Raw genomic sequence first — 25,073 nt, 5'->3', positions numbered from 1 at the left:
ATTCAGAGCGCATGCGTATGTATTCGACTGTACCTAGTGATTGTATAATCTGTTTACGCTAATTGTTTTCAGATCACAGCGTGTAACTATCTGCTTTTTGGTGAATAATATCTTTTTGTGCTTTGGAAACACAATCAAAGTCTGGAAAGCAATTATTTCTTGTGTGACTTATAACGCTAAATAGCGACATTTAGAGTGTATAGATAGGTAGGAATTCATAACTTGGATAATGATATGCCTACCTCCTGGAGTGTTCCTCACTTGGCTGGATGTTGGGAAAGGGTTTTCCTTTACCATGGAAAGGATCCTGCGATTACCCAAAATGGTTGTCTTCCATGGATGTATCAGAATGTACCAAACCATTAATTTGGCCACTCCTAAGGTATCTCCCTTATAGGTTTTTTTTTTTGCAGCCTAAGGATGACCTGTTTCACTTGCATTGCATATGTTTTGGGTTCACAGCAACAGCTTTCAAATGCAAATGCCACACTTGTATCAACTCCAGACCTTTTGCCTGCTAATTGATAAACAAATAATGAAGGAATGGCCCACACCTGTCCAGTAAACAGCTTTTGAGTCAGTTGGCCAATTCAGCTGGGTATACAACAGGCCGACCTAACGATTGGTAAGTGCATACACACTAACCATTCATTCGGCCAATGTGTCTGCGCTGACATCACAACTGGGCGGGCATTTCAATTTAAATTTGCCCACCCAGTTTAGATGTCAGTCACTGGCGGGTCCCTGCAGCAAGTGTACGGGCAGTCTGCGGATCACCCGTACACAGAGCCAGATGTGCCAAAATACTGTATCTGCAAGATATATTGGCAGTGTCGTAACTAGGGCAGGGTGAGCGGGGCACGTGCCCTGGGCACCATGGTATCAGCAGCGGGGGTGGGGTGGTGGGGGCGCGCACGCCCTAGTTAGCCAAGGTATCGGCCCGCCCTAATTAGCCAGTGTAGCGCCGACCGCAGTGTGTGCAGTCAGTGCTACACATTTACACAGGACCGGCGCTAGGCTTCCCAGCGCTGGTCCTGTGCTGTATAGCTGAGCCCCTTCCCTCCCCCTCCACCCAATAGCGCCAGGAGGAGGGTGGCAGGCGGTTGGGCTCAGGCTGTGCTAACACACACAGCGCTGGAGGCGATGTGTGTGTTAACCAGCAGCCAATGATAGTCAGACGACCCTCATTGGCTGCTGCTGCTACTGCACACATATCACAGCCGAGCGACAGCGATGTGTGTGTGAATCAGCAGCCAATGAGGTCAGACAGACTCTCATTGGCTGCTGCTGCTGCTGCACACACATCACCGCCAGCGCAAGCGGGGATGTGTGTGTTAAGCAGCTGCCAATGAGAGTCAGATAGACTCTTATTGACTGCTGCAGCCGCAGCGCCCACTGCAAGAGCCGGCTCCCTTCCGGTTCCTGCAGTGGGTAATGGGAGAGACGTCATGACGTCTCTCCCATAATGCAGAGCGCACCAGCCCGGGAGGATTGATGTGTGGACGGCGGCGAGAGCTGGAGCATGGATTCAGGTAAGTATTTTACTTTTATTTATTGTTTAATGTCAGTGTGCATTTATCGTGGGGGGGACCGTATTACTAAGGAGGGGACTACTACTGGGGGCACTGCTTCGGGGGGGGATACTACTGGGGGCACTGCATTGGGGTGGAACCACTACTGGGGACTACTACAGGGGGCACAGCATCAAAGGGGACTCCTACTGGGGCCACTATATAAAGGGCACTGTATAGGGGGGACTACTACTGGGGGCACTGCATTGGGGGGGACCACTACTGGGGACTACTATTGGGGGGGACCACTACTGGGGGGAGGACTACTACTGGGGGCACTGCATCAAGGGGGACTCCTACTGGGGCCACTATATAAAGGGCACTGTATAGGGGGGACTACTACTGGGGGCACTGCATCAAGGGGGACCTACTGAGGCCACTATATAAAGGGCACTGTATAGGGGGGACTACTACTGGGGGCACTGCATTGGGGGGGACCACTACTGGGGACTACTACTGGGGGAACCACTACTGGGGGGGTGACTACTACAGGGGGTACTGCATCAAGGGGGACTACTACTGGGGCACTATATAAGGGGCTTACTACTGGGAGCACTGTACAGGGGGGACCACTACAGGGGGCACTGAAAAGGGAGAACCACTACAGGGGGCACTGCATAGGGGAGATAACTACTGGGGGCCTGCATAAGGGGGATCACTCCTGAGGTCACTGTATAAAGGGCACTGCATATGGGGGATCACTACTGGGGGGCTGCATATGGGAGATCACTACTGGGGCACTGTATAAGGGGAACTAATGGTAGGCTGCATAAGGGGGACTACTACAGGGGGAACTGTGTAAGGGGCACTACTGGGGGTCTGCATAAGAGGGACCACTACTGGGGGCATTGTATACTGGGGGTACTATATAAGGGGTACTACTGGGGCCTACATAAGGGGGGCCACTACTAGGGGCACTGCATAGGGGGGGACTGTATAAGGGGCACTGTATTAAGGTGCAAATGGAAACAAATGTTCCCAGTGACAAGAAAAGGGTGTGTGTCATGTTGACATGCCCCATTTTTCAGTGGCCACGCCCCTTGTGACTGCGCCCATTTTTGCAGTGCGCGCCGCACATGGGGGAGGGGGGGGGCTACATTTACAAATTTGCCCTGGGCTCCAAATACCACAGTTACGCCACTTTTTATTGGCATCGGCAGTGCTGCAGGACAGATGTGATATGTCTGTTAACGACGTCGTTCACAAACATATAGTCTGTACACACCTGCCGATGCACTACAGATATATATCCGCTGTTTAATGGAACAGGCGATCTATCCGTCAGTGTGTACCCAACATGACCCTTGGCCTCTTAAAAAGGAGGGGGATACATATTAAACAGCTGTAATTCCTAAATTCTTCCTCTAATTTGGATGTGAATACCCACAAATTAAAGCTGACAGTCTGCACGTTAAAACCATATTCATTATGTAACTTTAACTTGAATATGTTTTTAGTAAACAGCTAAAACACAAATTGTGTCAGTGCCCAAATATATATGAACCTAAGTGTACATATACTGCATCTGCACATATACACACACATAAAATGCCTCTTCTGCTCCTGTGATGCGCATAAATTGGCAAAGCGGACAAACAAATATTTTAAAAATCAATTGTTTACTAAAGCCTATGTAAAACTGACAATGAACATTACATAATTAAGAAGCAAATTCACATGTATCTAATGCCAAATAGAACAATAGCAAAAGAAAAAGGGTATAGGGGGGGGCTACTGGGGTTGGGGGGAACCACAACAAGAGCACCTAAAATTCAAATAATCGCCGTTTTATAAAGCCCTCCTTTTCTATTAATAGAAACAGAAAATGAATCCTCAATGTTTATTATGACATACAACATGACCCTCTCCCCCACAAGATACAAAAATCCTATTTCCGTTTTCTGTCCTGAGCTGAATTACTGCAATAGGAAAATTAAATAAAGTTCAGATGCGAAAGTTTAAGCTGGGCATACACTATTCAATTTTCTGTCAGATATCTGTCCAATCTGGCTGGTTGGAATGAAAACCTGGTAATGTATGGGAGCAAATGATAGTCCATCATATGGTTTAATTTAAACACTGAAAAAAAGGAGAAAAAAATTGTTCAAATTGGTTACATTTGTGTGTTTGAACAAATTTGTCTGAACAACCATTTTTGGCTACTTTCCAGTGTTTGTGACCAAATGGACTTTTGTCATTTGCTCCCATACATTACCAGATTTTCATTCCAACCAGCCAGATTGGACAGATATCTGACAGAAAATTATATAGTGGATGCCCCGCTTTACTCTGTTAAAGAACTCATATCGATGTTAGGGAAGCAGTTACTTTGTCGCTCTTAATGCTGTCGTCAATCAATATGTTGACAGCATTATTAACGACTGGAGACTGCCGACACTGTTGTAATATTAAAGCATTTAAACGGTATCGGCATTATACCTTTAAACATGATGCTTTATATTTAAACGGCATGACAAGTCTTTAAATAACATTCTGTCAACATATTGACTGTAGACAACATGAACATTGATAAACGGTAGCTAGTTATATTACAGTTTTCCCATTGACATTAGAATAAGTGATAATATATTATGAATATTTTATATATTACACTACATTTTATATATTACACTGTTAAATGTATTTATACTAGAATTTAATACACTGACACAATTGAAAAGACTAAAATTGTTTGAGAAAAGAACAAGCAAGGCAAAGATCTCTCCACTTCTTCCGTCAATCATATGTGAGCATGATGATCAATGTTTGCAAATCCAGTCTTTCCTCCCATTCACCACTGAAAGCCCCTAAACTGATTATTACCATCCTCTGTCATCCTGTGCTCCCCACCCACAGCAGCAGAGTCAATGAGAAGAGACAGGTGTCCGGAATCTTATTTAATGTCCTGCCTTTCTGCTGCAGACAAGATGTGAAAAAAAATATTACTGTCTTCTGCCAGATGAGACTTAATAAGAAAGATAGAAAAGGATAATGACGCGGATAGCTGAAGATTTTCATTCCTTACCGAAAGAGAAAATATAGTGTGATTTTAATTATAAATGAATGTCCTTAATCATCAGCATCACTGACTTACCATTATGCAATGTGTCAATGTTCTTACTCGTAGAAGGTTTTACGATAGCCGATCTGCGATATACAATATGCGTTCTACCACTATCCTCCTCTTGCTCATCTTTTTCCAGTGGCTCTATGAAAAATTCATCCTTGTCTGTACGAATCATGCCAGCCTAAAATGATAGATTAAAAATAAAACACTGAAATAAAAAGATAATATATAGTTTTACTATACTACTTGCTGTAAGAGTCTGTATTGTGAACAAGCTTGTTTTTCACTTTGTCATATAAAAGAAAAAAGTCTGTAAGATAAAAAAAAAAACCTCTAATTTTTCATTAATTAGAAACTCCCACACTACTTTTTGTTAATAGAAACTGAACAAGACAATTAAGCAGTGTCTTACGATAAGAGCGTGATAGTATGACAGGTGTACCAAGGATCTCAGTGCATTAAGTGTGTCAGACCTCAGGGGAGAATGAAGCATTCTGAAATGTTTTTCTGAACTTTTAATTCAGCTCGCCACTGTAGATGGTCAATGGAGATTTTACATAATAATAGTTTTATTATTTTTAAACAAATATTCCTAACGTAGTTAAAAATATATATTTATTTTTTTTATTAAAAAAAAAAAAATCACTGTCCTCCCCCAAAGTGATCCCAGGAGAAGTAATAGCCATGGCTTGTAGTGGCATATTCAGGGAATGAACAGTGTGGGGTTCCCTGAAAGCACAGCTGGCAGTACTAGACTATGACAGTGTTAGGCCAGTTTCACATTTGCCGGTTTTGGCCAGCTCGGGAAGAACCTGGCAGTAGCTGGCCGGCTTTTTTCAGGCACTGTGTGCCTTTCACAAGCAGCGGCTTTGAGCCGCTTTTTATGTTTGTTTTTTTATTTAAAACAATTGGGCATGCGCCGTAGCATGCTGCTGCTGCACAAGCCCGGCCGGCAGAAGCCAGTGTGTGTGAAAGGATACATTGTTTTCTTTACACCACTGTCGTGCATTGACGGCACGGCAGCCGTCCTGCACAGTAGTTTTTTCCAGCTTTAACACGGCGACCGTGCCGTCGCCGTGCCGTGTGAAAGGACCCAGCTGATTCCCTGCATGACTAGATTTCACAGCCGGCTAAAAACAGGGCGGCTTTTTGCCGCCCGGCCAAAACTGGCAAATGTGAAATAGCCCTTACGGTTCTTGCATGGTTGTGTAAGACCTCCAGAGCCAAAGAGAGGATCTTCCACCAGTAACAGCCACCCGTTGGTCCCCTAGTGATTTATACTCACACCAGTACTTCTGGTGCGTACACACCTAAAGATTTTCTGTCCAACCATCCAACTAGTTGATTGGTTGGAATGAAAATCTTGTAAAGTATGGGAATAAATGATGATCAGCAATTTGCTCCTAAATGCCAGAAAACAGATGAAAATGGTCGTCAGACAAGTTTGTTAAATGTTTGATCTAAACAATTTGTTCAAACAACAGTTTTTGTCCATTTTCCGGCGTTTGGGAGCAAATTGCTGATTGTCATTTGCTCTCATACCTTACCAGGTTTTCATTCCAACCAATCAACTAGTTGGATGTTTGGACAGAAAATCTTTACGTGTGTACCCAGCCTTAGGTGGCCACTTGGATTTAAGCCTCCAGCAGGAGAGGCTTACACAACCGACGAGAGACTGCAGGATTGCTGACTGGAAACAGGCAGAGCTGAGGAGTGGTAGTCCTTCCACCAATGGAACTAGCTGGAGTGAGGTTGCAGGCAGATAGTTACTTGTACAGATGTAAAGGACAAGATTCACTAGCAGCAGCAGACGATGAAGGTCTCAGGTACGTCTTGGGACTATGGTGCAGCAAGGTCGTCAGGCAAGAAGCGGCTAGACAATGAATACAAGCTGCGGAGCAGGAATGACCTGGACTGTGATACTGCAGGATTTACAGACAAGGACTAGACAGGAAATGCACTATAATGTGGATGGGCCACTGGCTGAAGTAACAGACTAGGTTCGAGGTGCGGCCTTGCGTGCCGAAGTGCAACAAGAGCTACACGGTGCAGCCTTGAGGGCCGAAGTGCGACAGGAATGCTGAGGTGTGGCCTTGAGAGCAGAGGTGCGGCAGGAACAACACGGAGCAGCCTTGAGGACAGAGGTGCAACAAGACACTGACTGAGCAGACAGGTGAATACAGGCACGGCTGGAACAAAGGCTGGAAGCAGCGAGGTAGAGAACACTGCTGGCTTGAATTGGCTGAGCATAGGCTGATGCTGCTAGACTGGGCTGTGGTATGGAAATACCTAGGACAGTGGAGAGGTAGGCCAGCAAGGACGTGAGCAGATGGAATCACAGCAGATGACTCACAGACGACTTCTGATCAGGCAGACAGGCAAAGAACACAAGAGAGAATCTCAGCACGCAGGAACTGCAGAATGAGGTAAGACTGACTAAAACTCAGTCTTCTGAGCACAGGACCATACTGTGGAAGCCAGACAATATCACTGGCAGGAAGTGTAGGACCAATCAGCACAATCTGTGCAGAAAGCCTCCCTAATCACAGGATAGTATGCAGCTGATCTCTGCACACAACTGACATGCAGGAATGCAGCAATAAGCTGCACACAGACAGAGTTCCAGCTACCTGAAAGAGCCGGAACTGGAATCATGGCATGATGCAGTGTCCCAGTCGCAGTACTAATTAAGACACCTGTGCTCAAGTATGGCTATCCTTAAAACCTGGACTGTTAGTGTGCTTTGAGGACCGTGGTTGGGAACCCCTGTATTGAAGGATGGAACAATCGCTCATTTTGTCCTTCAGTACAATGCACAGCGCCGCATGTGGTATCATCTGGTTGACCGTGTAGCTGTCACAAGCCGCAGCCGCGTCTTGTTGGACAACGATGCTCCTCGCAATTTCCTTAGACCTGTTGCTGGGAGACGCCACACTGTCAACTCATGAAGTCCTCCCATTCAGCTGTACGTCATCTCTGCCGGGACTGGATTGGTTCTTCCTCCTTTTTCTTTACTGCTGATGCGTTCCTCGGGTGCCGGTGATAGTGTCTTACACGTGTTTCCAGTTCCATAAAGTTGGTATCTCCCATTGTGATTGTCAGCATCTCCAGTCCTGAGTCTGTCGAGTCTCCTGTTGAATAACATCTCAGTGGCATTAACCACAGTGCAGTGTCTGAGGTTCCAGCATAATATCACAGCTATCTCCACTGCAGAGTACTTCCAGCCTTCCAAGTGCCATGTCATATTCCAGAGGCACAGTGCGCACTGCTGCGTCTGAGGGTCTCCAGCCTAACACCGCAACAACCTCCGCAGCCGATGTGCGCATAACCTCCCAGTTGCCGCACCATCCCGGCAGCATTAACCACACTGCAGCGTCTGAGGTTCCAGCATAACATTGCGGCTATTTCCGCTGCAGAGTACTTCCAGTCTTCCAAGTGCCGTGTCATATTCCGGCGGGACAGTGTGCACTGCTGTGTCCGAGGGTCTCCAGCCTTACACTGCAACAACCTCCACAGTGTGTGTACACCCCATCTCTCCATTGCTGTACCATATCGGCGGCATTAACCGCACTATAGTGTCTTCAGTCATCACAATTACCGCACCATTCTGGTAGTATTAACTGCATTGCAGCTCCGTGATCAGGTCACCATTCTGCCAAGCACCTCCAGCCCTCAAGGCTGTTCCGTGACCATCAGGTCACCATCTTGCCAAGCACCTCCAGCCCTCAAGGCTGTTCCGTGACCATCAGGTTACCATCTTGCCAAGCACCTCCAGCCCCCAAGGCTGCTACGTGACCACCAAATTGCCTCCTTTGTCTAGCATCTGAAAAGAAAAATGATCCCTGGGGATCATTACAGTAGCATGGCCGACCGGAAGTTATCGCTAACTACCGTGCAGAATGTCCGCACACAATGAACGATCTGGCCGATATGAGGCCCTAGGTTAAGACGTTGGTTTGGGGCTCATATTATATATATATATATATATATATATATATATTAGGGGTGAGCGGGTTCGGATTTCTGAAATCCGAACCCCCCCGAGCCCCCCCGATCCGAGTCCGATCCGAGTCAGGCTCGACTTTTCCCGCCTGACTCGGATCTGACATCGAGGCAAAACGTCATCATCCCGCCTTCCGAGTCTCGCGGGTTTTGGATCCTATATAAGGTACCCGCGTCGGCGCCATTTTCTCACTCGGCTGTGGACAGTGAAGAGGGAGGGTGGGAGTTAGTGCTGTGTAGTGTAGTGTAGTGTAGTGCTGCTGTTGTCCACTACTTCAAAGTCCATAGGGGCTGGCTGTGTTGTGCTGTGCTGCTGTTGTTAATAGGGGCTGTGTCCACTACTTCAAAGTCCATAGGGGCTGGCTGGACTGTGTTGTGCAGTCAGTTCCAAAGTCCTGTGCAGTGTCCCAGTCCTAAAGGGGTGCTGTAGTGTTGTCCAGGGGGTGCTCTGTCCATCAGGGGTGCTCCCCCCAAGTGCTAAAAAAATAATATATTTTCTGTGTTTGTGAATTGTGTGCGCAGTAGCCGCACGTGCATCAACAAAGTAGTGCCAAGCGTGCGCCTGTGTCATAAGTAAAGGGCCGGCTGGCTTGACCGTTAAGGGTGCTGTAACCCCCGAAAGTACACTCCAGTCCAAACCAAAAAAAAAATTATTTTCTGTGTTTGTGAATTGTGTGCGCAGTAGCCGCACGTGCATCAACAAAGTAGTGCCAAGCGTGCGCCTGTGTCATAAGTAAAGGGCCGGCTGGCTTGACCGTTAAGGGTGCTGTAACCCCCGAAAGTACACTCCAGTCCAAACCTAAAAAAAAATTATTTTCTGTGTTTGTGAATTGTGTGCGCAGTAGCCGCACGTGCATCAACAAAGTAGTGCCAAGCGTGCGCCTGTGTCATAAGTAAAGGGCCGGCTGGCTTGACCGTTAAAGGGTGCTGTAACCCCCGAAAGTACACTCCAGTCCAAACCAAAAAAAAAATATTTTCTGTGTTTGTTAATTGTGTGCGCAGTAGCCGCACGTGCATCAACAAAGTAGTGCCAAGCGTGCGCCTGTGTCATAAGTAAAGGGCCGGCTGGCTTGACCGTTAAGGGTGCTGTAACCCCCAAAAGTACACTCCAGTCCAAACCTAAAAAAAAATTATTTTCTGTGTTTGTGAATTGTGTGCGCAGTAGCCGCACGTGCATCAACAAAGTAGTGCCAAGAGTGCCCCTGTGTCATAAGTAAAGGGCCGGCTGGCTTGACCGTTAAGGGTGCTGTAACCCCCGAAAGTACACTCCAGTCCAAACCTAAAAAAAAATTATTTTCTGTGTTTGTGAATTGTGTGCGCAGTAGCCGCACGTGCATCAACAAAGTAGTGCCAAGCGTGCGCCTGTGTCATAAGTAAAGGGCCGGCTGGCTTGACCGTTAAGGGTGCTGTAACCCCCGAAAGTACACTCCAGTCCAAACCAAAAAAAAAATTATTTTCTGTGTTTGTGAATTGTGTGCGCAGTAGCCGCACGTGCATCAACAAAGTAGTGCCAAGCGTGCGCCTGTGTCATAAGTAAAGGGCCGGCTGGCTTGACCGTTAAAGGGTGCTGTAACCCCCGAAAGTACACTCCAGTCCAAACCAAAAAAAAATTATTTTCTGTGGTTGTGAATTGTGTGCGCAGTAGCCGCACGTGCATCAACAAAGTAGTGCCAAGCGTGCGCCTGTGTCATAAGTAAAGGGCCGGCTGGCTTGACCGTTAAGGGTGCTGTAACCCCCGAAAGTACACTCCAGTCCAAACCTAAAAAAAAATTATTTTCTGTGTTTGTGAATTGTGTGCGCAGTAGCCGCACGTGCATCAACAAAGTAGTGCCAAGAGTGCGCCTGTGTCATAAGTAAAGGGCCGGCTGGCTTGACCGTTAAAGGGTGCTGTAACCCCCGAAAGTACACTCCAGTCCAAACCAAAAAAAAATTATTTTCTGTGTTTGTGAATTGTGTGCGCAGTAGCCGCACGTGCATCAACAAAGTAGTGCCAAGCGTGCGCCTGTGTCATAAGTAAAGGGCCGGCTGGCTTGACCGTTAAAGGGTGCTGTAACCCCTGAAAGTACACTCCAGTCCAAACCAAAAAAAAATTATTTTCTGTGTTTGTGAATTGTGTGCGCAGTAGCCGCACGTGCATCAACAAAGTAGTGCCAAGCGTGCGCCTGTGTCATAAGTAAAGGGCCGGCTGGCTTGACCGTTAAGGGTGCTGTAACTCCCGAAAGTACACTCCAGTCCAAACCAAAAAAAAAATTATTTTCTGTGTTTGTGAATTGTGTGCGCAGTAGCCGCACGTGCATCAACAAAGTAGTGCCAAGCGTGCGCCTGTGTCATAAGTAAAGGGCCGGCTGGCTTGACCGTTAAGGGTGCTGTAACCCCCGAAAGTACACTCCAGTCCAAACCAAAAAAAAAATTATTTTCTGTGTTTGTGAATTGTGTGCGCAGTAGCCGCACGTGCATCAACAAAGTAGTGCCAAGCGTGCGCCTGTGTCATAAGTAAAGGGCCGGCTGGCTTGACCGTTAAGGGTGCTGTAACCCCCGAAAGTACACTCCAGTCCAAACCTAAAAAAAAATTATTTTCTGTGTTTGTGAATTGTGTGCGCAGTAGCCGCACGTGCATCAACAAAGTAGTGCCAAGCGTGCGCCTGTGTCATAAGTAAAGGGCCGGCTGGCTTGACCGTTAAAGGGTGCTGTAACCCCCGAAAGTACACTCCAGTCCAAACCAAAAAAAAATTATTTTCTGTGTTTGTGAATTGTGTGCGCAGTAGCCGCACGTGCATCAACAAAGTAGTGCCAAGCGTGCGCCTGTGTCATAAGTAAAGGGCCGGCTGGCTTGACCGTTAAAGGGTGCTGTAACCCCCAAAGTACACTCCAGTCCAAACCAAAAAAAAATTTATTTTCTGTGTTTAGCCGCACGTATATATCAAATCGATATAACATAAATGGAGGACCAAACTTTCTCCGATAAAAATAAAATAGAGAAAGATCAAGAACCACTTCCTCCTAGTGCTGAAGCTGCTGCCACTAGTCATGACATAGACGATAACATGCCATCAACGTCGTCTGCCAAGGCCGATGCCCAATGTCATAGTAGAGGGCACATACAATCCCAAATGGCAAAGTTCAGGAAAATGACCTTGAAAAAGACATTTAAATCAGCTGAAGAGAAACGTAAACTTGCCAATATGCCATTTACGACACGGAGTGGCAAGGAACGGCTAAGGTCGATCCCTAGTATGTTCATGACTAGTGGTTCAGCTTCACATGACGATGGAAGCACTCCTCCCACTAAAAAAATCAAAAGAGTTAAGCTGGCAAAAGCACAGCGAAGAACTGTGCTTTCTAAGAAGATATCACAAATCCCCAAAGAGAGTCCAAGTGTGGTGGTGGTTGCGATGCCTGACCTTCCCAGCACTGGACGGGAAGAGGTGGCTCTTTCCACCATTTGCACGCCCCCTGCAAGTGCTGAAAGGAGCACCCACAGTCCACTTGCTGATATGCAAATTGAAGATGTCACTGTTGAAGTACAACAGGATGAGGATACTGGTGTAGCTGGCGCTGAGGAGGAAGTTGGCGAGGAGGATTCTGATGGTGATGTGGTTTGTTTAAATCAGGCTCCGGGGGAGACAGTTGTTGTCCGTGGGATGAAAAAGCCCATCACGGTCATGCCTGGGCAGAAGACCAAACATTCCACCTCTTTGGTCTGGCAATATTTCTATCCAAATCCGGACAACAACTGTCTTGCCATATGTACCATATGTAAAGGTGAAATAAGTAGGGGTAGGGACGTCAACCACCTAGGAACATCCTCCCTTATACGGCACCTGCAGCGCGTTCATAAAAAGTTACTGTCAAGTTCAGAAACTTTGGCTCAGACCGTAAGCAGTCCAGGGACACCTAAATCCCGTTGTCCTGTTGTATCCAAGCGCCTGCAAACCACACCGTCAACTCCCTCCTCGTCAATTTCCTCCTTAGTCAGGATCGGAAGTAGTCCTGCAGGCCATATCACTGGCATGACTGACTCTCCTATCCGGGATTCCTCCGGAGGATCCTGCATTGCTACGCCTACTGCTGCCGCTGCTGCTGTTGCTGCTGCTGCTGGGAGTCGTTCATCATCCCAGAGAGGAAGTAGGAACACCACTACTTTTACTAAACAATTGACCCTCCAACAGTCCTTAGCGAGGAGGATGAAGTACGACAGCAGTCATCCTGAAGCAAAACGTATAACTGAGGCCTTGACTGCTATGTTGGTGTTAGACGTGCGTCCGGTATCCGCCATTAGTGCAGTGGGATTTAGACAATTGATGGAGGTAGTGTGTCCCCGGTTCCAAATCCCGTCTAGATTCCACTTCACTAGGCAGGCGATACCGAGACTGTACAGAAACGTCAGAAAAAGTGTCCTCAGTGTCCTGAAAAATGCCGTTGTACACAATGTCCACTTAACCACGGACATGTGGACAAGTGGAACAGGGCAGACTAAGGACTATATGACTGTGACAGCCCACTGGGTAGATGTATCACCTTACGCAGCAACAGCAGCAGCGTCACCAGTAGCAGCATCTCAGAAACGCCAGCTCGTTACAAGGCAGGCTACGCTGTGTATCACCGGTTTCAGTAAGAGGCACACCGCCGACAACCTCTTAGAGAAACTGAGGGAAATCATCGCCCAGTGGCTTACCCCACTTAGACTCTCCTGGGGATTTGTGATATCTGACAACGCCACCAATATTGTGCGGGCATTACATCTGGGCAAATTCCAGCACGTCCCATGTTTTGCTCACACAATAAACTTGGTGGTGCAGAATTTTCTGAAAAGCGACAGGGGCGTGCAGGAGACGCTTTGGGTGGCCCGAAAAATTTCTGGCCACTTTCGCCATTCAGCGACTGCGTGCCGAAGACTGGAGCGCCAGCAAACACTCTTGAACCTGCCCCGCCATCACCTGAAGCAAGAGGTTGTGACGCGGTGGAACTCAACCCTCTATATTCTTCAGAGGATGGAGGAGCAGCAAAAGGCCATACAAGCCTATACATCCACCTATGACATAGGCAAAGGAGGGGGTATGCACCTGACTCAAGCGCAGTGGAGAATGATTTCCGTGTTGTGCAAGGTTCTTCAGCCCTTCGAACTTGCCACACGTGAAGTCAGTTCAGACACTGCCAGCTTGAGTCAGGTCATTCCCCTCATCAGGCTTTTGCAGAAGCAGCTGGAGAAAGTGAAGGAGGAGCTAAGACGGAGCGATTCCGCTCGGCATGTGGGACTTGTGGATGAAGCCCTTCATTCGCTTTGCCAGGATTCCAGGGTGGTCAATCTGTTGAAATCAGACCACTACATTTTGGCCACCGTGCTCGATCCTAGGTTTAAAGCCTATGTGGTGTCTCTCTTTCCGGCCGACACAAGCCTGCAGAGGTGCAAAGACCTGCTGGTGAACACACTGTCAGCTGAAGCGGAACGTGACACGTCAACGGCTCCTTCTTCATTTTCTCCCGCAACTGGGGCTGCCAGGAAAAAACTTAGGTATCCTAAGCAACCCGCTGGCGGTGATGCAGGGCAGGCAGGACCAAGTTTGGACATCTGGTCCGGACTGAAGGACCTGGCAACAATTTCTGACATGTCTACTGTCACTGCATATGATACTGTCACCATTGACAGAATGGTGGAGGATTACATCGGTGACAGCATCCAAGTAGGCATGTCAGACAGTCCATACCTGTACTGGCAGGAAAAAGAGGCAATTTGGAGGCCCCTGTACAAACTGGCTCTATTTTACCTGAGTTGCCCCCCCTCCAGTGTGTACTCCGAAAGAGTGTTTAGTGCAGCCGGGAACCTTGTCAGCGAAAGGCGTAGGAGGTTGCTTCCACAGAATGTGGAGAAGATGATGTTCATCAAAATGAATTATCAGCTCTTCCAGGGAGACCAGCCTCCAGAAGGTACAGAGGGACCTGTGGTGGTGGATTCAAGTGGGGACGAGTTAATACTTTGTGAGGATGAGGATGTACACACTGAAGAGGGTGAGGAATCGGTGGATGAGGAGGATGAGGATGACATCTTGCCTCCGTAGAGCCAGTTTGTGCAGGGACACATTAATTGCCAGCTTGTTTTGTGGGGGCCCAAACGAACCAATCATTTCAGCCACAGTTGTGTGGCAGACCCTGGCGCTGAAATGATTGATTTGTTAAAGTGTGCATGTCCTGTTTATACAACATAAGGGTGGGTGGGAGGGCCCAAGGACAATTCCATCTTGCACCTCTTTTTTTCTTTGCATTATGTACAGTTTGGGGCCTAGTTTTTCTAACTGCCATCCTGCCTGCCACTGCAGTGTCACTCCTAGATGGGTCACGTGTTTGTGCCGCCCACTCGTGTCGCTTAGCATAGTCATCCAGCTACCTCGGTGCAACCTTTTGGACATAAAAACACTATTGTGAGGTGTGAGGTGTTCAGAATAGACTGGAAATGAGTGGAAATTAAGGTTATTGAGGTTAATAATAGCATAGGAGCAGAAAAACCTACAAATTCTGTGATTTTAGCTGTTTTTATGCTTTTTTTCAAAAAAATACAGATCCAAAACACAAAACCCAGAACCCAAAACACGGAAGGGTGGTTTTGGCAAAACCAATCCAGATCCAAAACACGAAGAAAGATCCAGATCCAAAACCAAAACACAAAACACGAAAAGTGGCCGGTGCACACCCCTAATATATATATATATACACATATATACACACACATACACGCGACTCGCATACATACATACATATATATATATATATATATATATAGATAGACTGACACTCCTCCTGTCGACGCAAAGTACCCACCTACAAGGTAAGTTTCGTACGATATAGGTTATCCCCAAGGAATGTCTTAATTTGGACTGAAACGTTGGATATATATGTATGTATATATCTCAACAAAAGATCAGGCGGCACTACTATAGCAGATAAAATAACGTCCTTTATTGCCAATGTTTCGGGGTGCTCACCGTGTCATCAGGGACAGTAGAATAATGAATAAAAAGACATACATACATATATACACAGCTCTAGTGCTGGGCATACACTATACAATTATCTGTCAGATATCTGTCCAATCTGGCTGGTTGGAATGGAAACCTGGTAATATATGGAAGCAAATGACAATCAACTATTTGCTCACAAACACTGGAAAACTGACAAAAATGGTCCTTCAGACAAATTGGTTAAACCACACAAGTTAACCAACTTGAACAATTGTTTTTTGTCCATTTTCCAGTATTTAAAACCATATGATCGACTGTCATTTGCTCCCATACATTACCAGGTTTTCATTCCAACCAGCCAGATTGGACAGATAATTGTGTATGCCCAGCATTAATCACTAATTAGCACGTTACTCACATGAACAGATGCCACCTTCAAAATTGCGGTGATCGTGCACCGAGAACGTGCGCTGCGATCACCGCAACATCATCTAGCATTGCCTATCAGTGTGAGGCATGATTAGTTTACATAGCAGGTTGCTAAGCAACCTTGCTCCGCCAATGTGCACAACACCACAAAACTGAATACAATGAAACAAATAACAAAAACAGCATGCAAGAGCCTTAATATTAATAAGTATAGCAATGAACACATTCCATCATTTTACAGCTAGTTACATATTTTTTAAAGATTTAATGTTATCAAATGGCTTCATTAAATATGCGATATAAAAAAAACCTTATAAATAACATTGTAAGCGTTTCATTTAATCCTTTCGAAGTCAGAGTTTTTTCCCAACTGTAATACCAATGAAATATGCTCTGTTATAAAATGAACTGTTAATAATAATACCTCAGTTGTAAGATCCCTGCACACTGCAGAGCTTTGGAGAAGAAGGATGGAGACAGGCCACGGTAGAGGAGCAGAAGGGGCAGGGACTAGGAGAGTAGAAAGATAGAGGTAAAGGAAAGAAAAAGCTGAGCCTTGGGAAAAAAAAAAGAAGGGGCGGAGTCTCAGGGAGAAAACTTTAAGTAGAGCGTGACATACTAACACCACCGAGAGGGGGCTTGGGGCATGTGCCCCATATGCCCCTCCTTGATTTTGCACTGTGTGAAGTGTCTGGGTGCAGGGGGAGCAGTGGATCACAGAGGCAGCTTGGGCACCATAGCAGCCACACCCCTTGCTCCTGCGGTAGTTACACCACTAATTGCATGCATGTTAGCAAACAGTGGGGTCCTTTTCAGGATGATTGGAATGGGGTTATAGGCGAGGACAGTGTAAACAAATAAAGGCTGCAGGTGTACTTCAGGGTCCAGTCTTCAACCCGGACAACGCCGAGTATCCCAGCTAGTGTAAAATGTACATACATTATCTTAAGATCATTATTCATTATGAAACTTGCATGAGGCTAATTGGACACACAAGCATACGTCTCCTAAAAGGTACAGTATATCATAAAAAGGTGTGTAAGTAAAAATGCATGACTGAAACTCATGGTTTACTTTCCTCTCTAACCCCTACTGTTCTTAACTTGCACATAAGCCAAAACATATGGGTGCAAGTTGTGTGCATGCCATGCTTCCCTACTCTCGCAATATCCAAGAGACTAACACATTTTCAAAATTCAAAAAGTAGGCAAGTATGAAGCATGTGTAGTGCAACAGAATTTACACAGGCCACATTTTTTACATGGTGCAAATGTATTAAGTCCAAGCATGTAGGGCCTAATTCAAAGGTGGAATTAAAGCAAAAAAGAGCAAGTAATTTTGCACTTTGGAAAAACCAAAGTTTAAAATGTGCAGAGAAATTTAGATTTGAGAGGGGCCAAACTCAGATCTAAACTGCAGTGTAAATATAAAGTTGTCCAGCATGTAAAAAAATAATAATACATTGTAACATGGTTTGTCCAGGTGCAGTTACTTGCTCTTTTTTGCTTTGCTTCTACCTCAGAATCAGTCCCCACTGCTTGAAGCTAATTTAGGGCCTGATGCTGTTGCACGGACTGTCCAATGCAGTTTAGCGTTTTTATTTATTCTGCACATGCATCTGTTGCACTGTACATGGTGGCTTAGCGCATGCATACGAGGTGATTGCGTACACAAACACTCACTTAGGAGGTCATGGTCACATGGAGAAATTGCACCTGACATAGGGCTGGTGCAAGTTTTTGATGATGCGGCGCACCAATCAGTATTAAAGCATGTACGGATGCGGATAGTGGGCGTCTCAGTTCTTGCACATTCGGACGCACGGATGTACACCAGGGAAGGACTTTGTAGCAGCATTTGCATAAAGTCACAGACGGGCGACTGCCAAAAATACGCAGGCACAAACCTGCTAAAGACTGAGTATAAGCTAACGATACTGCCTTTGAACCTCTATACACCCCTGCCTATACCTTCTGATATCCTGCCTATAAACCTTTAAGGATGACGCTATTTTGCGTAAGCAGTTATACAGTAAATAAAGACTCCAGACCTAGAACCTGTGGTTCCAAAGCACAAAGTATTATTCAAGTGAAAGTACAGTCAGTTAGACGCTAGTTATAAGTAGAATTTGGCGCAAAGGAATTATACAGACCCAAGTACAGTTATACATACGCAGCACTCTGGACCAGATGTAGGCATCAGCAAGAAACCCCTCGTCAATCAGCATTCAGCACGAAGACCAGGAACCCAGGATCAGAGCACACATATTTATACCCCCCAGAAATAAACACAATAGAGAAGTTTGTTGCTAATACCATTGGTCCTAAAGGAGAGGGCATATGTTACAAGGCATTTAACAGGTTGGTTCAAATAGACACAGTCCAGCCTCTAACAACTGGTGGTCTCTGGTTTCCCACCTCATGCAAATCCTAACGGTTGGTCATATAATGTACATTTTGTTGCTTGAAGTCTCTGCGGTCCATAAGTTGAGAATGCATGTTGCGATCTCTCCATCGATATTACCGGAATACTGTTGAGAGAGTACGCATCAGTACAATACCAAACATGGCTTACTTATCACGTATAAAACCTTAGTTACGAAATAATCTTTATTTCCTAGCAATTATAATAAATGTGCATACTTGAATCTTATACCTTAAAGCTTATGGAACCTTGTATGTGAATATGTAATGTGTGAGTATGTGGGATTTGATGTAAAGACGCTAGTTAACTTGGGGCAGATGCGTGTGCATGAAGCTAATATTCAGCCTTTTCATACAGGATCTTATGCATTCGCTAATATGCGACTATTTAACAGCGCAATTGTGCGTATTAATGTGTGTATGAGAAATGGTGAAAGATGCAATCGCATGATGCTAATAGTAATATCGCCACATGTACTAAAGTGTGAGTTTATCTAAAATGGCGCTTGGGCGGCCAGTCACAAAATGGCGTCTTGCAATCTCAGGGCCTGATTCTGACCCGCTCGCGAGCGCTCGTAAGCGGGTCGATGGTGCCCAAGTGTGCATGCGCACGATGGAGGTGCCTCCGTCGTGCGCATGCGCGACACACGGCGAGCGTCGATGTTGAGTGACAGCACGCCACCTTTGGTGGGCGTGCCGGGGCCACCAGACGGAGGCTTTCCCATGGGAACGCCTACTGTCTGGGTCCGGCCCCACTGACATCACTAGTGATGTCAGTGCGAGTGATTTTGGCTCTGATAGAGCCAAAATCACTCCAGGGCCTACAGCAGGGTCTCGTCACAAGCCCGATGGTCGCGATGGTCTTGACCATCGCGACCATCATCACGGAGGCTTGCATAAGCTGTGGGTGGTAACCCACAGCTATGCGAGCATCCAAAAGGCTGCTCCAATAAGAGGGCCCTGATTCAGAGCGAGCGCTCTGGTCAGAGCGCCTGGCTCTGAATCAGGCCCTCATTTCCAAGATGGCGTCTTGCGGCCAGTCGCAAAATGGCGTCGCTGCGATCCAATTTTAAACTGATCTTGTCTCAGCCAATTATCCAGCTTTGACAGTCCACCCTTTGATAGCGAACAACATGCTATCACAATCTGATTTTAAAATATAATTTAGGTTTACATTTATATACTATTTAGTGTTATTATGGGATGGCACAAGGTGGTTCTTAATCCATCAATAATGTGTCTCTTAGTGGGGACATAAAACTACTATTATACGCACACCGCGGATCTTTGAAGATCATGTGAAAGGTGTGGGGATACACCAGTCCTATAAAGGCAGTCTTGAAGGGGAATTTGAGACTTTACATTATCTGAGGTGTTTTAAAAATAACATTTCAATAATACATTCTATGCAGTTCTAAATATAATACATTAAATGATGGTATTTCCTAGTTCAGGGTTGTAATGCAGTTCTGTATTTACCTCGGTATTCATACTGACCATCATCATTATTTCGTTCTTTCGTTTTACTCTATTTTTACATTTTCCACACTTCAACACAATAGGAACACACCGGACACATATGCCAATTATTATGATGACAATCAGTATAAGGATTAAGAATTTGCCGATGCTGGCGATCACTTCCTGGACCCATTCCCCTAGACCTGAGAACCATTTCACTGGGTTCAGCCATGAAACCCATCCTTCTATCTTCTCCCCTACTTCAGCCACTGAAGCATTATGGTTCTTACGAAATTCCACATTTAGCTGAAGAATTTCATCCATCTTCCAGTCTATCACTTCCTTAGGGTCGCTGGTATCATTGGTTACATAGGTGCAACATTTTACTCCAAATTGGGTGGCCAACGTTCCGCAATACCCTCCAGTAACAGCAGTTAAACAATTTAACACTAGCCTGTGTTGCACCACTTCTTTCTTGTACGCTTGCAATTCTCTCCCTGTATACCTGAATGTGTCATCGTACATCTCGGTGATATTATCTATTCATTTAGCAAGTCCTGAATATATCTAAAATGTAATGTACCCCGAGCGATCCTGGTGGGATCCAATGTGACTAAAACTTGAAAGCCAGTTGTCTCCCTAATTAACTGAGTGGCTTTATGCACGTCACCAGGTATCATATTTCGTTTGCGTCTGTGTTCATATTGCGTGTGAAGATATGGTGATGGTGTGTTTTTATGTATACCAAGTATTTCAACATGTGTGAGGGTCATAACTTCTGAGACTACTCTTCCCAGGTAACACAAACCTTCGGAACTCGGGGAGAGCCACTTATACGCTTTTCTTCCACATATAAAATATACATTATCAGGGAGAACATAAGGAATAGTATGCATCATTATCATTAAGCACATTTCCCTTGCAAACAATCCTATTTCTGGGTCTTCCATCTGTTACATGCAAGTCTCTGGCTGTATTTTAGCACAATAACCATCTGGCACCTTACCAATAATTTCTTTGGTGGAACTCAATGTATACCGGTACCTAAAATGTCTCCCATTAGATTTAATTGAGCGTAACAGATCATGGTTTATGGACTCATTACCAGCTTTTTGTGAGAAGGTCATCGTCTGATTATTCCCTGTCACTTCCCAACTCCCGAGTTTATTAGGGTTGGTTATGTTTAAATACAAAAGTGATCTATCTACTTGGAATTGATAGAGTTTGAAATGAGGTGGTTTGGATGAGAGGAATTTTACATCCAATGTCTTCCCTTTCTGTAATTCTAAAATTTCCGTGATATTCAGCGGAAATGGCACCAACCCTACATTATGCTGTCCCTGTGGCACATGTGAACACACCCAGCAATCAGTTTGATTTAACACTTTGCCTACCATGCTATGATAATCCTCTAAAGGATACCCACCCCAGTACGGGTTATATTTAGGTTGGCACCGTTGGATACAGATCTCATCAACTAGGGACCCACAAAGCTCACAAATACGGGAATCTTCAGAAGACAAACTTTCACACCGTCCCCGAGTATCCGGAATAACAGCTCTCTTAACAATAACAGTACTAAAATTGGTCAGACACTCCCCTGATTGGCATAGCACTCCTCCTGACTCCAGTCCATCAGTGCTGCCATCAGCTCCCATCTCCTCTATCGGTCCTCCATCACAGAAACTGGGTATCCCCAAACAGATCATCACGACAGAAACTCTGGAAGAAAGAACTAGGATGACCACAGCAGACCACTCCATTGCTGGAAGCACTGATCTACACATTTCTTTAGCTCAGGTATCTCACCGTCACCTTTTTAATCCTTCCGGCACAAGCTCACAATCGACAGGTCCACGTTATTGGCCTCGTCTCCGCCTTGTATCTCCACCGGTTGGTTAACCTCCCTATAGTGAGTGGAATGGACCCACGTATCTTCCCCGGCCACCCTTTGAGGATGTGGTACTTTGTCAACAATCGTCAGATACAGACTTTTCCACCGATCAGTCAAACGACCTGAGCTAAAAAAAATTTGGATCATAACAAATTCCCCAGGTTTGACATCATGACAGTTTGCATTAGACATGTTAATAACCCTTTAAATTTCTGTTATTCTTATTCATCTTCATATCTCAAAGGGGGGACAGATAAAAGAAATGACAGTCTGGAATGATCTTGGTTTTATTACCCATCACCTTACACATGTTCTGGGAAACATCACCTGTGAAATGAGTCCCCCTCTCACTTTGATTAATTCTAGGGATATAGTATCTGCATACAGGTTCCTGCAATTAAATCTTGTTATTAATAGCTACTGCTCTAAATAATGCCTGGGCCCCTGGGTTGGATAATATTCCGAGTATTTGACCTTAGCCTGGCATGGCTGCCGTTTATCATTAGCAACCTTGTGTCCTGTGTGTGAGAGATAAAGCACAACAGTTTAATATCATTTAAACATGACCTAAATGCAACAATAAATCGTCCACATTTTACATTAGAACAGATCCATTGGCAGGTTGAAAAGATTGTAAACAGTCATATAAGGCCTGGGAGAAGATAGTGGGGTTGCCTATGAACCAATTGGAAACCCGTGTTCATGTGTGGTGTTCTTCATTTTGCAGTACTTACTTATGTGTCCCACTTGGTGACAGTGAAAACATCTTTTTCAACGGGGTGGATGAAAGGATTGTTGTGGGAGTTGAGCAAGAGGGAAAGATGGTGGGTATGGGTAGGAATATGGAGGATAAGGGTATGGTGGGAGGTATGAAGTTTGTGGGTAGCATGGGACCTGTGGTTGTGTATGATATGTGGGATAAGGATGTGTTTGCTGTGGTGTGGGATTGATGAGGACGTGTAACTGTTCAGGTGCAAGTGTGTGTATAGGTGCAGGTGTGTCTACTGGCTGTGATGTTACAGTCATTCCTTCCAGAGCTTGGATACTGACAGCCATTAGTTTTTCGCTCTGAGTCTCTCTCTTCTTTGAGATGTTTTTATCATGTTCTATGTCAGATTCTATGAGGGTATCTATTGTGACTCCCCTCCAGCCAGGCTGTGAGGTCTGAACCCGGGTCTTTAAGTCTTCTTGGCCATCCATGAGTATGGTGACAATCATTCCCCTGTGGTGAGTGCTATCTTTAATATCTATGAACCCAGTGTACTGGGTGATAGTCTGCAGAGCCCAGTCGCAATAATCTTCTGCAGGTTCACTCTCCTTTTGCTTTATGGTGAAAATTTTGTTCCAGTTAACTACTACTGGAAAATATATACCCAATTGAGTTATGATGCGGGAAATATTATCTTGGTTTACTTGGTCTGTTAAGGGAACGTCACCATCCAATACACAATCCGTGATAAATTTTGTCACGTCGGTATTGTGTGGTAGACAGGCCCTTAACACCACACTCCAATCTTTATTAGTTGGCTCATGAGAACTACCCAAATTCCTCAAAAATCTTTGACATTTGGCTAGTTCCTTTTTGGGATCGGGGAAATCTTTTATGATGGAATTTCTCTTTGTAAATGATGGAATTTAGTTCTGCTCTTGTCCAAGGACAAAGCATTACCACTTCCCTCGTGGGCACTACACCGTTCACATCTGCATTTCCATTCGGAACAATTATAGTCCGAATGGGATGCAGACCGCCAGCGCTGCTACCTTTGACCTTATTACCTGGCTGGGGGTTTAGTCTGCTGCTGCTACGTATGGTATTAATAACTTCCTCTACGGGTGCAGAGGGGGCTAGCACTTCCCTTACTGTTACTGATGGAGATGACGGCACCACTCGTGATTGTTGTGGTGCAGCATCTATCATCTGTACAGCATGGGAAATGGCAGACATTACAATAGGCTCATCATCCACATCATGAACATTTTCTTTATGGTAGCTTAAGAGAGGGTACAAATTGCTTGTTACATTTTTATGGGTATTTTTGATAACTGTACTTGCACCTCCATCCACATAAGGTGGAGGTGGTGTGCGTGAACTGCTGGCAATACCTTCTACAATGCTACCTTGCCGCACATGCGCGCCATTTTGCGGCTCGCTCGTATTGCAATTTAGCGTCGCGGATGCATTCTCTGGCAATGCGCTCACAACGCTAGTTTGCATCGCTTGCACATTTTTTAAGCCAAGCATCCCCTTCATGCTGCCACAACTTTAAACATTGATAATATTTAACTTTTTTACCTCGAGAGCGCATCAGACTGAAGTGGTCTTGGACATTATTCAATACATCTTTATCAAAATTACCAATTCTAGGAAACTGTTTAACACTCTTCCTCGTCATATTAAACCATAAATCACAATACCTGGTTGCATTGGCACCGTACCTAATATGCATAATATGCCGCGCCGACCCAAGTGGCACTTCCAACAGCAGCAAATCATTTAACATCTCTACCGTTTGCTTGGCCCTCATCCTGGGAGAACCCTAAGTTTTTCAATAAAGATTTAAATTTGTGAAAGACAGTCTAGATACTTTCACTTACCTACGGACGAAATTTCCAGATGCCCCCGCTCACCTACGGAAGAAATTTCTAGATGCCCCCGCTCACCTACGGAAGAAATTTCTAGATGCCCCCGCTCACCTACGGAAGAAATTTCTAGATGCCCCAACTCACCTACGGGAGAAATTTCTAGATGCCCCCGCTCACCTTTTATCTCTCAGCTCACAATCACAAGTTTCCTAGTGTGGCTCAACTACAATGCTCAAATAACCCAACCTAATTATTGAACACTGCAATCACACTGAGAGCCGGTCCCTACAACAAAGACAACATGTACACCTGCTGATGTGTATAGAACGGTAAGCTACTTATCGAGCTACTAGGCCAACTCCTGCGCCTAGTACTTAAGGGTCATACAATACCCTTAACCTTTAGGTCCCGTGTTACACCCTAAACAAATACTCACAATCACACACTCTTTTCCTGCGCAGAAAACTACACGTTAATCCAATTTTTGGCAACAATTGATAATGTAAACTCAATAGCTTTGTTTAAACAGTGGCAGTACGTATACGCTATTGTGCGACCAGTCGCATCCACAATTATGCGACTACCACACAACCATATGACAACCTTTAGCTGCGTACACAAAAGTGCGTCTTTACTGTGCGCAAAACTGCGACTCAGCCGCGTGTTTAATACTGCGGCACCCCTTTAAAT

At 45.4% G+C, this 25,073-nt stretch overlaps 1 protein-coding gene across 1 annotated transcript in view; it reads right to left on the bottom strand.

Moving 5' to 3' along the window:
• Positions 1-25,073, bottom strand: part of LOC148539621 (A disintegrin and metalloproteinase with thrombospondin motifs 2-like) — a 975,120-nt gene that overhangs the window by 737,669 nt on the left and 212,378 nt on the right. The window contains exon 3 of the mRNA XM_088451253.1: positions 4,666-4,819. Within this exon, the coding sequence (XP_088307379.1) occupies positions 4,666-4,819 (154 nt within the window). The remainder of the gene's footprint in view (positions 1-4,665; positions 4,820-25,073) is intronic.

Source organism: Taudactylus pleione, unplaced genomic scaffold (assembly GCF_031769625.1).
Source record: "Taudactylus pleione unplaced genomic scaffold, aTauple2 ptg000025l, whole genome shotgun sequence".
Taxonomy (NCBI): domain Eukaryota; kingdom Metazoa; phylum Chordata; class Amphibia; order Anura; family Myobatrachidae; genus Taudactylus; species Taudactylus pleione.
The sequence above is the reverse complement of the archived record's forward strand: the minus strand, read 5'-3'. Positions and strand labels throughout refer to the sequence as shown.